At 46.9% G+C, this 12,778-nt stretch overlaps 1 protein-coding gene across 3 annotated transcripts in view; it reads left to right on the top strand.

The window, feature by feature from the left end:
* Positions 1-12,411, top strand: part of GRIN2B (glutamate ionotropic receptor NMDA type subunit 2B) — a 405,939-nt gene extending 393,528 nt beyond the window's left edge. For all 3 annotated transcript variants that reach the window (XM_032855041.1, XM_032855043.1, XM_032855042.1), the window contains 4 exons: positions 1,204-1,364; positions 3,201-3,388; positions 6,654-6,892; positions 9,868-12,411. In XM_032855041.1, the coding sequence (XP_032710932.1) occupies positions 1,204-1,364; positions 3,201-3,388; positions 6,654-6,892; positions 9,868-11,724 (2,445 nt within the window). In that variant the 3' untranslated portion in view covers positions 11,725-12,411. The remainder of the gene's footprint in view (positions 1-1,203; positions 1,365-3,200; positions 3,389-6,653; positions 6,893-9,867) is intronic.
* Positions 12,412-12,778: the final 367 nt, after the last annotated feature.

The raw sequence follows: 12,778 nt of genomic DNA, 5'->3' as shown, positions 1-12,778 counted from the left end.
CATGCAAGGTGCTATGGCAGGCACTTCTTAGACATTATATCCTTTAATCCACATAACAGCCTTGAAAAATAGACATTATTGCCTTCCTCTTGCAAATGAGGAAATGATGCACAGAGAGTTCATGTTATTTGCCCAGGGTCACACAGTAGTAAGTGATGGAGCTGATCTTCAACTTACATCTTTCTCAATCTAAGCTCAACCTCTTAATGACTGTAGTAGAGACTAGCTCTCAGAATCTAGCCAGCTCATTTAGTGCGTAATTGCATTTGTAGTGTGATAGAAACTAAGAACATCAAGTCCTTTTGGGTAGACTTGATGGAAGAAAGAACTCAGAAGGTGTCCTGAAGAAACTGCTTTGAGTTACTTTTTGAGATGAAGGACATGAATTGGCCTCAAGAGAAAAGTGAGTTCATGCTGAGGGGACAGACTATTTGAGGCCATGAAGACACAAATGAATAAATTATTTGTTCAGGAAGCAATGTACAGACTTACTCATTGCAGGGCAATACCAGAAATAAAGCTTGATGTCATAGGGGTGAAAAATCTAAGAGATTTCACTTTGTTATACTGGGCACTGGAGATCCACTCCCAGTTCTTAAGCAAGGGAAGGAACATAATTAAAATTGTATTTGATTTTGCAATTTATCCTATAACTTTTGTAGAATACATAATGGGCTTTTAACGCATTGAGGGAGGTCAAGAGAAAATTTTTTAGCAAAATATATTTGATATCCAACAAATTATTTTCGGGAATACATTGTAGCTTATCCCACTGAAGTCCTATAGCTTCCAATGGTGCAATGACAGTGTATTCAGGCCCTTAAATTAGAGGCCTGGAAATATGTTTTACACAGTTCTCAGGTATAAGGGTGACTAACCCACTGCAGTTAAGCTCTGTACTCCCATCATCACTGGTATTGAGCAGTATGCGTAAAGGGAATATGCAAAGGTTATATATTAAACCCAGGGTTGGGCTGCTAGAAAGCCCTCAACGATGTGTATTAAATCAAGTTGAAGTCCTCTTTCAGTTAGCATCTGCTGTTCCTGAGTGAGGGCCGATGTATTTGGTGAACTGTAGCCGGGTCCCTTCCCTATAAATCCACGAATGCTAACTTAATATCTCTTCACATTTTCTGAAGCATTTTCTTTCTTTCTCTCTCTCTCTCTCTCCCTCTGCCTCTCACTCTCTTTCTCTCTCTCCAGTTCCAGAGACCTAATGACTTCTCACCCCCTTTTCGCTTTGGGACTGTGCCCAATGGCAGCACAGAGAGGAATATTCGCAATAACTACGCAGAAATGCATGCCTACATGGGAAAGTTCAACCAGAGGGGTGTAGATGATGCATTGCTCTCCCTGAAAACAGGGTAAGAACTGCTTCCAAGCTCAGAGTCTTTGATGTGTTTCTCACATTTATTAAATGTACACTGAATCAGATATATTGTGCTTGGGTGCCAAAGTTAAACCAAAGAAGACTGCATTTGCTTTCCATGGATTCCAAGTTGAATTTGACAATATAATTCAGGCCAGTACACAAAGATTCCTATGCTATCATATACTTCTATGTATTTTTGTTTTACAAATTATATTCTACTTGCATTAATGTAACCATGAAACAGGAATGAAATGGCCATAAAAGTAGAAGGGATGGGTCAAGGCTAAGGTTCATGTATTACACATGGAATGAAGAGCTGTTGACCAGAAGGTGAAAATGAATGATTTTGGGGTCTTGTGGATAAGGGAGAAGTGAAAGAAGAAAAGGGAGAAGGTTTTTAGACAACAAGCAGTGAGAATGTGTTGACGGATCTCCAGTTCCAGTTTTTGTTGGTGTTCTTTGATATAGCTTTATCCTCTAGAAAGTATTTGTTAAAAGGAGCTCACAAACTGCAGATATGTGGGCTTGCATAATCCCAGCCACATTGGTCCCTTTATTCATTTGGCCTCTCGAAGCCACAGCTGTGGAATAAGACAGATAATTGAGCATCATAGATGTTGGGACTTAGGGGTAAAGGGGTCTTGTAACTGATTTCCTGTGTTGTATGATGACTAGCCACGCTTGGACCTCCCAGTGGCTCTAGTTCTGGAAAAGCCACCCAGATGCCTGTTTACTTAAATACTGTTAGACTGTCTTATCACCATAAAATCACAGGAGGTATCAGGAGACAGGATTTGAGCTTGGCCATGGGACCACCGTGGTAGGTCGTCTGGCCCCTGGGTATATCCACAGTTGTCAATCTTTTGCCCAGCTTTTGGGGGTTTTTTGGTGTGCCACTTTTCTATCGGGTACTTATGGGCTTTTTGGAAAATGTTTTGTATCTTATCATACCAGAAAGGGCTTATTTTTCCTCAAGGAGGAATAAAGCTAACTTACCTTGTAAACGTGAAAGGGAGGACGCATGTTTTTCTTTCTTGCAGACCTCTCTATATTACCTACCTATATGGCTGTATCTGAATTTCTTTCTCTACTTTTGATGTGTTTAAATGTTGGTTTGAAATATTGGTCCAGGCCTTCTTGCCACTACCCCTAGTTGTACTCCCTTCCCTGCATATTCCTTCCTTGGAAAGTACACTATATAAAATGAGATTCCTAGATGTTCGGAACTTGAGAGGTCTGGATGCTTCTATACGTTGGGTTCTCCTGTAGTTGCGCACATTTGCTCTTAACAAGCCTGTGCTGCTACCAAACAGAATGCTCCTTTCTTTCCTTGTGCTGCAAAACAGAATATTGAAACCTTTCTGACCACAAAAATAGCATTGCACAGCTATTGAAACACATACACCTACACTTATCCCCACTCTGGACTGTAATGAACTGAGAAATGAAAAATGTTATATAAATCTAACCCATGCTATTTGTTGTTATCATCGTGATGGTTACTTTTCATTATTTTGGTTATTATTTTTATTGATTCCTTTTTACTCCTTCTCCTTTCAGACACAGCTTATGAGTTGGCTCAGGCCCAACTTACATTCTCATCGTTCCCAGTGGGAGGGAAAGAACTCCTCCTTTCAACCTGAAATCACATAAAGAATGGTCTGGGATTTAGGCTTTAGATTCTGGCTGAGTTCCAACTCGAGCCTCACTTTGAATGGGTTCTCCCCATCGCTTGCTGGAACCCTACTGCTTCATATTAATGGCCCCATAGGTAGTTTTGTACTAAAATCCCTCCACCGGATTGTTTGTTTGCTTCTGTTTTGCACAGGAAACTGGATGCCTTCATCTACGATGCAGCAGTGCTGAACTACATGGCTGGCAGAGATGAAGGCTGCAAGCTGGTGACCATTGGCAGTGGAAAGGTCTTTGCTTCCACTGGTTACGGCATTGCCATCCAAAAAGATTCTGGCTGGAAGCGCCAGGTGGACCTTGCTATTCTGCAGCTGTTCGGAGATGGTGAGTCAAAGATGGCGGCTCTTCTGATAGCCAGTCCAAAACACCGACCCTTCTTTCTTCTCCACACCTGTAACCCCAGCCTTTCCAGAAAAGTAACTTGGGGGATAGGTACGAGTATCCTAAGACTGCCAAACAAAGTACCACAGCTGAGTGACTTCAGTGATAGAAATTTGGCTCACCGTTCCAGAGGCAAAAGTCTAAGCGTCAGCATTGGTTCCTTCTGAGGGCCTCAAGGGAGAATCTGTTCCATGCCTCTCCCCCAGCTTGTGGTGGTTTGCTGGCAACTGTGAGCATTCCTGCACTTGCAGACACATCACCCCATCTCTGCCTTCATGTCTGCATAGCATTTTCCCTACGTGCCTGCTGCCTGTCTCTACCTGTGTGTGCCTGATTGATGCCATTTTTAAGGATGCTAATTATATTGGATTAGGGGCCCACCCTACTCCAGGATGACCTCCTCTTAACTAATTCTGTCTGCAATTACCTCATTTCCAAATAAAGTCACATTTCAAGGGATTGGAGATGAGGACTTCCAACAAAGGAATTTGGCATGAGGAGGGGAGGTGTTGGACAGGGATGCAATTCAACCTATAACTGGGTGAAATTTAGGAGAAAGGATTAGAGTACTTGGTCAAGGAGGTATGTGTCAGGATCACGGGGTATGATTAAACTTTAGGAATAAAGTAAGAGAAGCTAGTATAGACACATGTGGCCAGAGCAGTGGATAGGCCTTCAAAAAGGTCTCTGCTTTTTCTGGGTCCTGAGAAATGGCACAGAAATATACTTGTGGCCATCTATCCATCCGTCCCTCTCTCCCATCTTGCTCATTCAGCTAGAAGAGGCAGAAATTGGGGACAGGATCCTCTGAGGCCAACACTCATAAGGTACTCCCCAGTGTCATCCTGGGAGGAGACTGAGTAGCCAGCTTGCTTTGGAAAAAAATCTCATCTCCACCTTCTTTTTTTTTAATTTTTTATTTTTTTAATTACTTTTCAGTGTACTAGAAAAGTACATTGTTTATGCACCACACCCAGTACTCCATGCAACATGTGCCCTTCACAATACCCACCACCAGGCTGGCCCAACTTCCACCCTCTGGCCCTTCAAAACCCTCAGATTGTTTTTCAGAGTCCATAGTCTCTCATGGTTCATCTCCCCCTCCAATTTCCCTCAACTCCCTTCTCCTTTCCATCTCCCCATGTCCTCCATGTTATTTCTTATGCTCCACAAATAAGTGAAACCATATGATAATTGACTCTCTCTGCTTGACTTATTTCACTCAGCATAATCTCTTCCAGTCCCATCCATGTTGATACAAAAGTTGGGTATTCATCCTTTCTGATGGAGGTATAATATACTCCATAGTGTAAATGAACCACATCTTCCTTATCCATTCGTCCGTGGAAGGGCATCTTGGTTCTTTCCACAGTTTGGTGACTGTGGCCATTGCTGCTATGAACACTGGGATACAAATGGCCCTTCTTTTCACTACATCTGTATCTTTGGGGCAAATACCCAATAGTGCGATTGCAGGGTCATAGGGTAGCTCTATTTTTAATTTCTTAAGGAATCTCCACACTGTTTTCCAAAGTGGCTGCACCGACTTGCATTCCCACCAACAGTGTAAGAGGGTTCCCCTTTCTCCACATCCTCTCCAACACACATTGTTTCTTGTCGTGTTAATTTTGGCCATTCTAACTGGTGTAAAGTGGTACTTCCATTATACTCATGTCTTCTGCGACCCTCTTCACTTTGTTGCCTGGAGTACCTACTCTTACTGTTAGCCTCCCAGAAGCAAATCCAGTTATGCAGGAACAGCCTGACTCTGCTTGGCGGCACAGGCCATCAGCCGGGCAGTTCTCTAAATTATATCTATAGAACCTTCGCTGTTAGGGATGAGATGAGAGGCAGAAGAACACAGCTGGATTTTCAGATCCAGGTGAAGTTGGTTGTTCCACTAGTTAGGAAAATCATAGTTTGATCAAAGCAATGAGTGAAAAGTGATTTGGTTAACACTGAAAAGATGAGGGGATTCTAGCTGGAGTGCTAACAGGCTATGTTGGTATGAGGGCTTCTGAAATTCTCATGTAGCTCTCACTCAAAGGCAATAACAGAGCCTCTGTCAGTGAGGAAGGGCGGCAGTAGAGATGACTGGGAGAGGTTGCCAAAGCTCCAGTCAGTATACGCAAAGTTCAAATTTTTAGCTGAACTGGAATTATTAAAACAGGCAGTTTACTTCATGAGATTTTCAGAATTTTGTTTGCCTAGAATTGGATGCATTCTAGGGCACGTGGATTCCTTCATTTTCCTTTTGTCTAAGGTTTCTGCCTTGCTAACTCCTTGTATCCAGTGAAGTGGATAAAGGTTATTGTCCCCGGCATGAATCGAATTAATCAAAGCTTCTCTAAGTGGTGTTACAAGGAAGCAGGTCTGATTTTGATGGTCTCGTTTAATTCAAGCTTCTTCCCCTTCAGTCTTAACATTTCTGTTTCCCTCTGCAACAAGAGATCAGTAAGTGTGAGGGTCCGTGGGGAGACAGTCTCCCTGCTTATCTCTTTCTGTCCCTCCTGCCCCAGCCCCATCTGATTTGCATATTTTCAAGAGCAATGTTCTGAATCTTGTGTTTAATTAATGTTATTTCTTACTATCTTAAAAATAAAATACAAATGCTTACTTAGTCTGATACTCAAGCCCTCAGCAATCTTGCTTCAACCTTTTTTGTTCAGCTTCCTTTGCCTCCTTTCACTCTGGCTGAGCTGTTCTGCATGTCTTTCCCAAACAAACCTTGTGTTTTCCCATTGATTGTGCCATTTCTGCCACCTGGAGTGCCTTTTCATGCAAGTTAAATTAAAATTCACCCATTCACTCTGTCCCTCTGAAGTCCTACCTTCCTCATGAAAACCCACTGGCCACCCCATCCACAAAATTAGTCTCCTGAATTTGAACCCCTGTTACCTGCATATTGCTAGTCATATTTATTATTTATATACCAGTTGCCACTGGATAGATAATGGAGAGCAGGGATAATGCCTCATATCTTTGTGTCACTGCAGTACCCACACTGACCTGTCACTGAATACTTTTCGAATACATGGATGAGTTAATATATAGTGATATTAATAAAATTACTGAGAACTTTATTAATTTTCTTTTTCCATGTCTCCTTCTCTCTCATGTTTTTCTCTTTCTTCCCTAATACCCCTTCTTCTCCCCTTTCTCTGCTCTTCTGTCTTCTCTTTTGTTTTCCTTTCTGCCATGTGTCCAGGGGAGATGGAGGAGCTGGAAGCTCTCTGGCTCACTGGCATTTGCCACAACGAAAAGAATGAGGTCATGAGCAGCCAGCTGGACATTGACAACATGGCAGGTGTCTTCTACATGTTGGGGGCAGCCATGGCTCTCAGTCTCATCACCTTCATCTGCGAACACCTATTCTATTGGCAGTTCCGGCACTGCTTTATGGGTGTCTGTTCTGGCAAACCTGGCATGGTCTTCTCCATCAGCAGAGTAAGTGGTTTGATGGAGGTGCTGGGAGCTTGGGAAGTACGGCTTAGTCTAGCACTGTGCGAAGCAGGGAGACCCAGGCGGGCACTAACTCCAATCTTGTGCAGCTTAAGCCAGAAACTACATCATGTACGTTTCCCCAAGGGGTTGGGTGATAAAATTTCAGGTGGCTCAAAAACAAAACAAAACAAAAAACAGGTGATATTATTTTTCCTTCAAGGAGCAGCTTTGTGTGTGGGGTTTGAGCATTTGGTTTCCAATAAGAACTGAGAGATCAATCAAAATGAAAAATTTGACCTTCTACCAAATGCCTTCCATCACCATTAGTTAATTCTGTATGGGATGTATTAATCATTTAATCTTTTTTTTAAATCACATCTCTATTCAAATAGTGAAATGTAGTATACCTCTCTTATTCTGACATACAAAGATATATTATTGGTAGTTCCACTGTTCATGCTGTTTTAACCATGTGTGAGTTGTGGGGGGTTAAAGAGCTTTACAGAACCTTCAAAAGTAAGTACTGAACCATGAGAAATTTACATTCCAGAAACGTCCTTAATTGGAACACGAGTATAACTCTTAAGGTGTTCTTTACTTAGGTTTTTTCTAAGTTTCAAGTCCAAAGTGAGGATCCGGAATTCAGTTTTAAATATGAACAGAGGATCACAGGGCGATCACACGGTGGGGGGAAGCAGGCCTCTTTTAATTTCTTCAATAAGGTTATGGTATTTGTGGAGGCCGAGAAAATTAAGGCCATCCCACCTCAAGTTTAGCTGATGTGGGAAACAGAGGGAGAAGAAAATCATTAAAATTCCTCACCTGTTGACAAGCCCTTGAAACAGACAGAGTGGCTCTCCCCTGGGGACTTAACTGCCCTTACCTTGAGATTTTGCTAAGGACAATCCTAGCCTGACTGACCCCCTACCCCGACAGGTCCGACCAGAATTCTGTAAGTCTACTTTAACAATTCCTTTAGGAAACTTTATCTCTAAACCTCCAAGATAGTGTCGAGAATCATTCCCTAGTATATGACCCACTGATATACATCTAAAGGGTCTCACAAGAAGATTTTTATTATAGGTAATGAATAACCTTTTCCTCAGATAACAGCTAGCCCCTCAAGGTCCTGGAGACCTCGCTTCCAAAATTCCTTAGAGACTTACATCATCCATAACCCCCTTTGTCCTCACCCACTGCCGAGTCCACCCCTTCTCTGCCTTTAAAAGCTCTGACTGTAATCTAGCTCGGGGTCCAAGTCCCCACTCCGCCTTGTCGGGTATACTTGGGCCCAGGCTTAAGCTTGTCAAATAAACCCTCATGTGATTGCATCGGTGCTTGGCTCCTTGGTGGTCTCTCGGACATGAAAACTCGGGCATAACAGGATTCATTCATGAGACGTGACCTCAGATATCCTTTTAGAATAGAGGTCTAGATTTCAAATATAACTAACTTCGGCTCTAATGGAGTTATGTAAGAGAATGGATTTCTCATTAAGTTGTTCTATCTTTCCATCATTTCCTATAGTATTTTAGTGATAGAGAACAGTTTCCTCTCTGGCTGTGAGCTGATTCAAGCCATTCAGTAAGTAAGCAGGAAGAAGGAACATGTGGTTCCCGAGCCACAACGCTCCATGGTGTAGTACTTTCTAAGGTCCCAGATAGGGTGCTGGCAGAAGCAGTGGGAGTTGGTGGCCTGTAATAGAAATCCCATTCATAGGCCTGCAGCACAATTAAGGCCTTTGTAGAGGAAAAACTCTCAGCACTTTCCCTTGGCTGTAATCAAAAAGGGTTAGAAAGCCAGGAGAGTAACTTTACCTTGAAGGTCTCGGGTCTCGCTACTGCCCTCTGGGACGGCGAGGCTCACCTCACCTAAACCTCTCTTCTTCCCCACTTAGCTGCAGTTCTCCGTTCTGATCTTCTCTGCTCTCCTCCCCATCTACCAGGGCAACTTCTCTTACAGATCACTCCCCTTTGTTTCAAAGACCCAATTCAAATGACCTCCCCGTCACATATTTCCTTGCCAGGGAGAAAAGTTCCAAGTGTGTCTGCTTGTCAAGGCAGAGAGCAAGACATTAGTAGCCTAGCTTGACTTGGGACGTGACCCCAACCCATCACCTCTCCTGGACGGTATTCCTCAAGGCCTCGTACACAGAGCTGCACCAAGGAGTTCTCAATCAATACTAATTTGTCACAATATTAATTATGTATGATAAGATTAAGGGAGTGAGAAAGTATTAGAAGGAAACCAGGACCTAAGGAGAACAAGGGAATTATTTATTCCTATTCAGTACTTGATATCTGTCCCCGTTCTGCCCTCTCACGGTGTAGGCCACAGCGGGAGAAAAATCCTTCTTTGACCCCAGGGCTCTCTGACTCTCTGTGAATTTGGTTCATGCTTGGCTCAAGAAGAGAACCTCTAAGCCATTCTTTGGTGACCAAAACCCTAAAAGGCACTCAAAATTTGTCAGAGCTAGAAAAGAGTGGCTCTTGTGAGCTCTGAGCTCCCCTGTGCTGTACAGGCAGCCAGGGTGGCCAGCCAGGACAGAGCAGCCCTGATGCCCATGGCACATGGCTGTCAATTTCCAGGCAGCTGATGGTAATTTTTGCCGTCTGTTGCTATCACGACCTCATTTTTAAGATGTGGAAACTTAGGCCTAGGAAGGAAAATCAATGCAAGTCAATGGCGGAGTGACAGTGTAGAATGTCATGTCTTCTGATTCCAGTCTATTTGCTCAGGTCACCTGGAGTGGCCATGTCCCCTCTTGGAGAGCCAGGCCACGAAGCTCAGCTCATGACAGGAAACTCGCCCAATTCAGATGACAACTCAGGCGAGCTTCTAGCCCTGTCAGCCTATGAGTATACTAAGACTGTTTCATGCTCTCCCTGACTTTTCTCCAGCAAGACAGATGGTAGTGGGGCGGGGGGATGAGCGTTGTCTGTGGAGACCTGACCCATCTCCTCCTCTTCCCGCTCCAGGGTATCTACAGCTGCATCCATGGAGTGGCGATCGAGGAGCGCCAGTCCGTGATGAACTCCCCCACCGCGACCATGAACAACACACACTCCAACATCCTGCGCCTGCTCCGCACGGCTAAGAACATGGCCAACCTGTCCGGCGTGAACGGCTCCCCCCAGAGCGCCCTGGACTTCATCCGACGCGAGTCGTCCGTCTACGACATCTCCGAGCACCGCCGCAGCTTCACGCACTCCGACTGCAAGTCCTACAACAACCCGCCGTGCGAGGAGAACCTCTTCAGCGACTACATCAGCGAGGTGGAGAGAACGTTCGGTAACCTGCAGCTGAAGGACAGCAATGTGTACCAAGACCACTATCACCACCACCACCGGCCCCACAGCATCGGCAGCGCCAGCTCCATCGACGGGCTCTACGACTGTGACAACCCGCCCTTCACCACGCAGCCACGGTCCATCAGCAAGAAGCCCCTGGACATTGGCCTCCCCTCCTCCAAACACAGCCAGCTGAGTGACCTGTACGGCAAATTCTCGTTCAAGAGCGACCGCTACAGCGGGCACGATGACCTGATCCGCTCAGACGTGTCCGACATCTCCACCCACACGGTCACCTACGGAAACATCGAGGGCAACGCCGCCAAGAGGCGTAAGCAGCAATACAAGGACAGCCTGAAGAAGCGGCCGGCCTCAGCCAAGTCCCGCCGGGAGTTCGACGAGATCGAGCTGGCCTACCGCCGCCGGCCCCCCCGCTCCCCTGACCACAAGCGCTACTTCAGGGACAAGGAAGGGCTCCGGGACTTCTACCTGGACCAGTTCCGCACCAAGGAGAACTCCCCGCACTGGGAGCACGTGGACCTGACGGATATCTACAAGGAGCAGAGCGACGACTTCAAGCGTGACTCGGTCAGCGGAGGCGGGCCCTGCACCAACAGGTCTCACCTCAAGCACGGGACGGGCGACAAACACGGCGTGGTCAGCGGGGTCCCGGCTCCCTGGGAGAAGAACCTGAGCAACGTGGACTGGGAGGACCGCTCCGGGGGCAACTTCTGCCGCAGCTGCCCCTCCAAGCTGCACAACTACCCCACGACGGTGAGCGGGCAGAACTCGGGCCGGCAGGCGTGCATCCGGTGCGAGGCTTGCAAGAAAGCGGGGAATCTGTATGACATCAGCGAGGACAACTCCCTGCAGGAGCTGGACCAGCCGGCTGCCCCCGTGGCGGTGCCGTCCAACGCCCCCAGCGCCAAGTACCCCCAGAGCCCGACCAACGCCAAGGCCCAGAAAAAGACCCGGAACAAGCTGCGCCGGCAGCACTCGTATGACACGTTCGTGGACCTGCAGAAGGAGGAAGCCGCCTTGGCCCCGCGCAGCGTGAGCCTGAAAGACAAGGGCCGCTTCCTGGACGGCAGCCCCTACGCCCACATGTTTGAGATGCCGGCCGGCGAGAGCACCTTTGCCAACAACAAGTCCTCGGTGCCCGCTGCCGGACACCACCACCACAACAACCCCGGCGGTGGCTACATGCTCAGCAAGTCGCTCTACCCCGACCGGGTCACGCAGAACCCTTTCATCCCCACTTTCGGGGACGACCAGTGCTTGCTCCACGGCAGCAAATCCTACTTCTTCAGGCAGCCCACGGGGGCGGGGGCGCCGAAAGCCAGGCCAGACTTCCGCGCCCTTGTCACCAACAAGCCGGTGGTCTCGGCCCTTCACGGGGCTGTGCCAGGCCGTTTCCAGAAAGACATCTGTATAGGGAACCAGTCCAACCCCTGTGTGCCTAACAACAAAAACCCCAGGGCTTTCAACGGCTCCAGCAATGGGCATGTTTATGAGAAACTTTCTAGTATTGAGTCTGATGTCTGAGTGAGGGAAGAGAGAGGGTTGAAGGTGGGTACGGGAGGGTGGGGCTGTGGGCGTGTGGTGCGCATGTCACGGAGGGTGACGGGGGTGAACTTGGTTCCCATTTGCTCCTTTCTTGTTTTCCTTTATTTACGGAATCCTGGAGTTCTGATTCCTTCTGAGGGCAACCCCGGTGACCAGCACCGTCTCTCCTCCCTTTCCGGCTCTCTCCTCCTTCCCCACCTGTCAGTTGCTCCTGGTCGTGGGAAAGAGTGCGGTGGGCTCACTCAGCACAGCACCAGGAGGGCAGAGTGGAGAGAAGAAGGGGTTGCGCGCAGGCTTCCTCCCAGCACAGAAGGACTGTTTGCCACCCGCTCAGAGCGAAGCGGGAGAAACAAAAGGAGGCCGGGTGAGCACAGGATGGCTCTTCCCAAACGGATCTTTAGGTGTAGGTGAGAAAGCGAAAGCGTCCCAATGGGACCATTTAGCATACTGCCTGTGAAGGCAAAGAGGCTTTTGCTAAATTCTTGTCACTTCGGTGACATCTGTTTGGGGCTCGCGTGCCATGCAGAGGGCAGGAGGCCATGTGTGTTTATATATAAGCCAAAAAAAAAAAAAAGTTCATTTCAATTCCTTGAGACCCATTGGTGGTGAACTGGGACAGAAAGGTCACAGGTGGATGACGGAGAGAACATCAGAGCCGTGCTCCATGGTGCATTCGAGGCAAGAGGACAGACTGCATGTGCACGAGTGTCCCTGTACACTTGTACGTGCCTGTCATCTACACAGCCACGCAGTCAGGGGCCTGTAATTGTAGACTAGGTGACCTTGACTCAAGACGCCGTTTCTTCCAACGTCTCCAAACAGTTGCTCGGTTTGGCTTATATACAAACAGAGATGGTCGTGGGTTACCCGAGTGTTGGCTGTCTCTCCCCTTCACCCTTCCTGAGCAAGGAGGATGGAAGTTCTTGACTGAGAAGATGATGCGGTCCAGACCAAAAGGGGATGAGCCATCCTCCAAGAGCAAGGTGCAAGAGTAACTGCTCTGTGGTTCAACCTGCTTTGACCGAGAATCTTC

Source organism: Lontra canadensis, unplaced genomic scaffold (assembly GCF_010015895.1).
Source record: "Lontra canadensis isolate GAN:19392208 unplaced genomic scaffold, GSC_riverotter_1.0 scaffold9, whole genome shotgun sequence".
Taxonomy (NCBI): domain Eukaryota; kingdom Metazoa; phylum Chordata; class Mammalia; order Carnivora; family Mustelidae; genus Lontra; species Lontra canadensis.
This window is presented reverse-complemented; position numbering and strand designations above follow the sequence as displayed.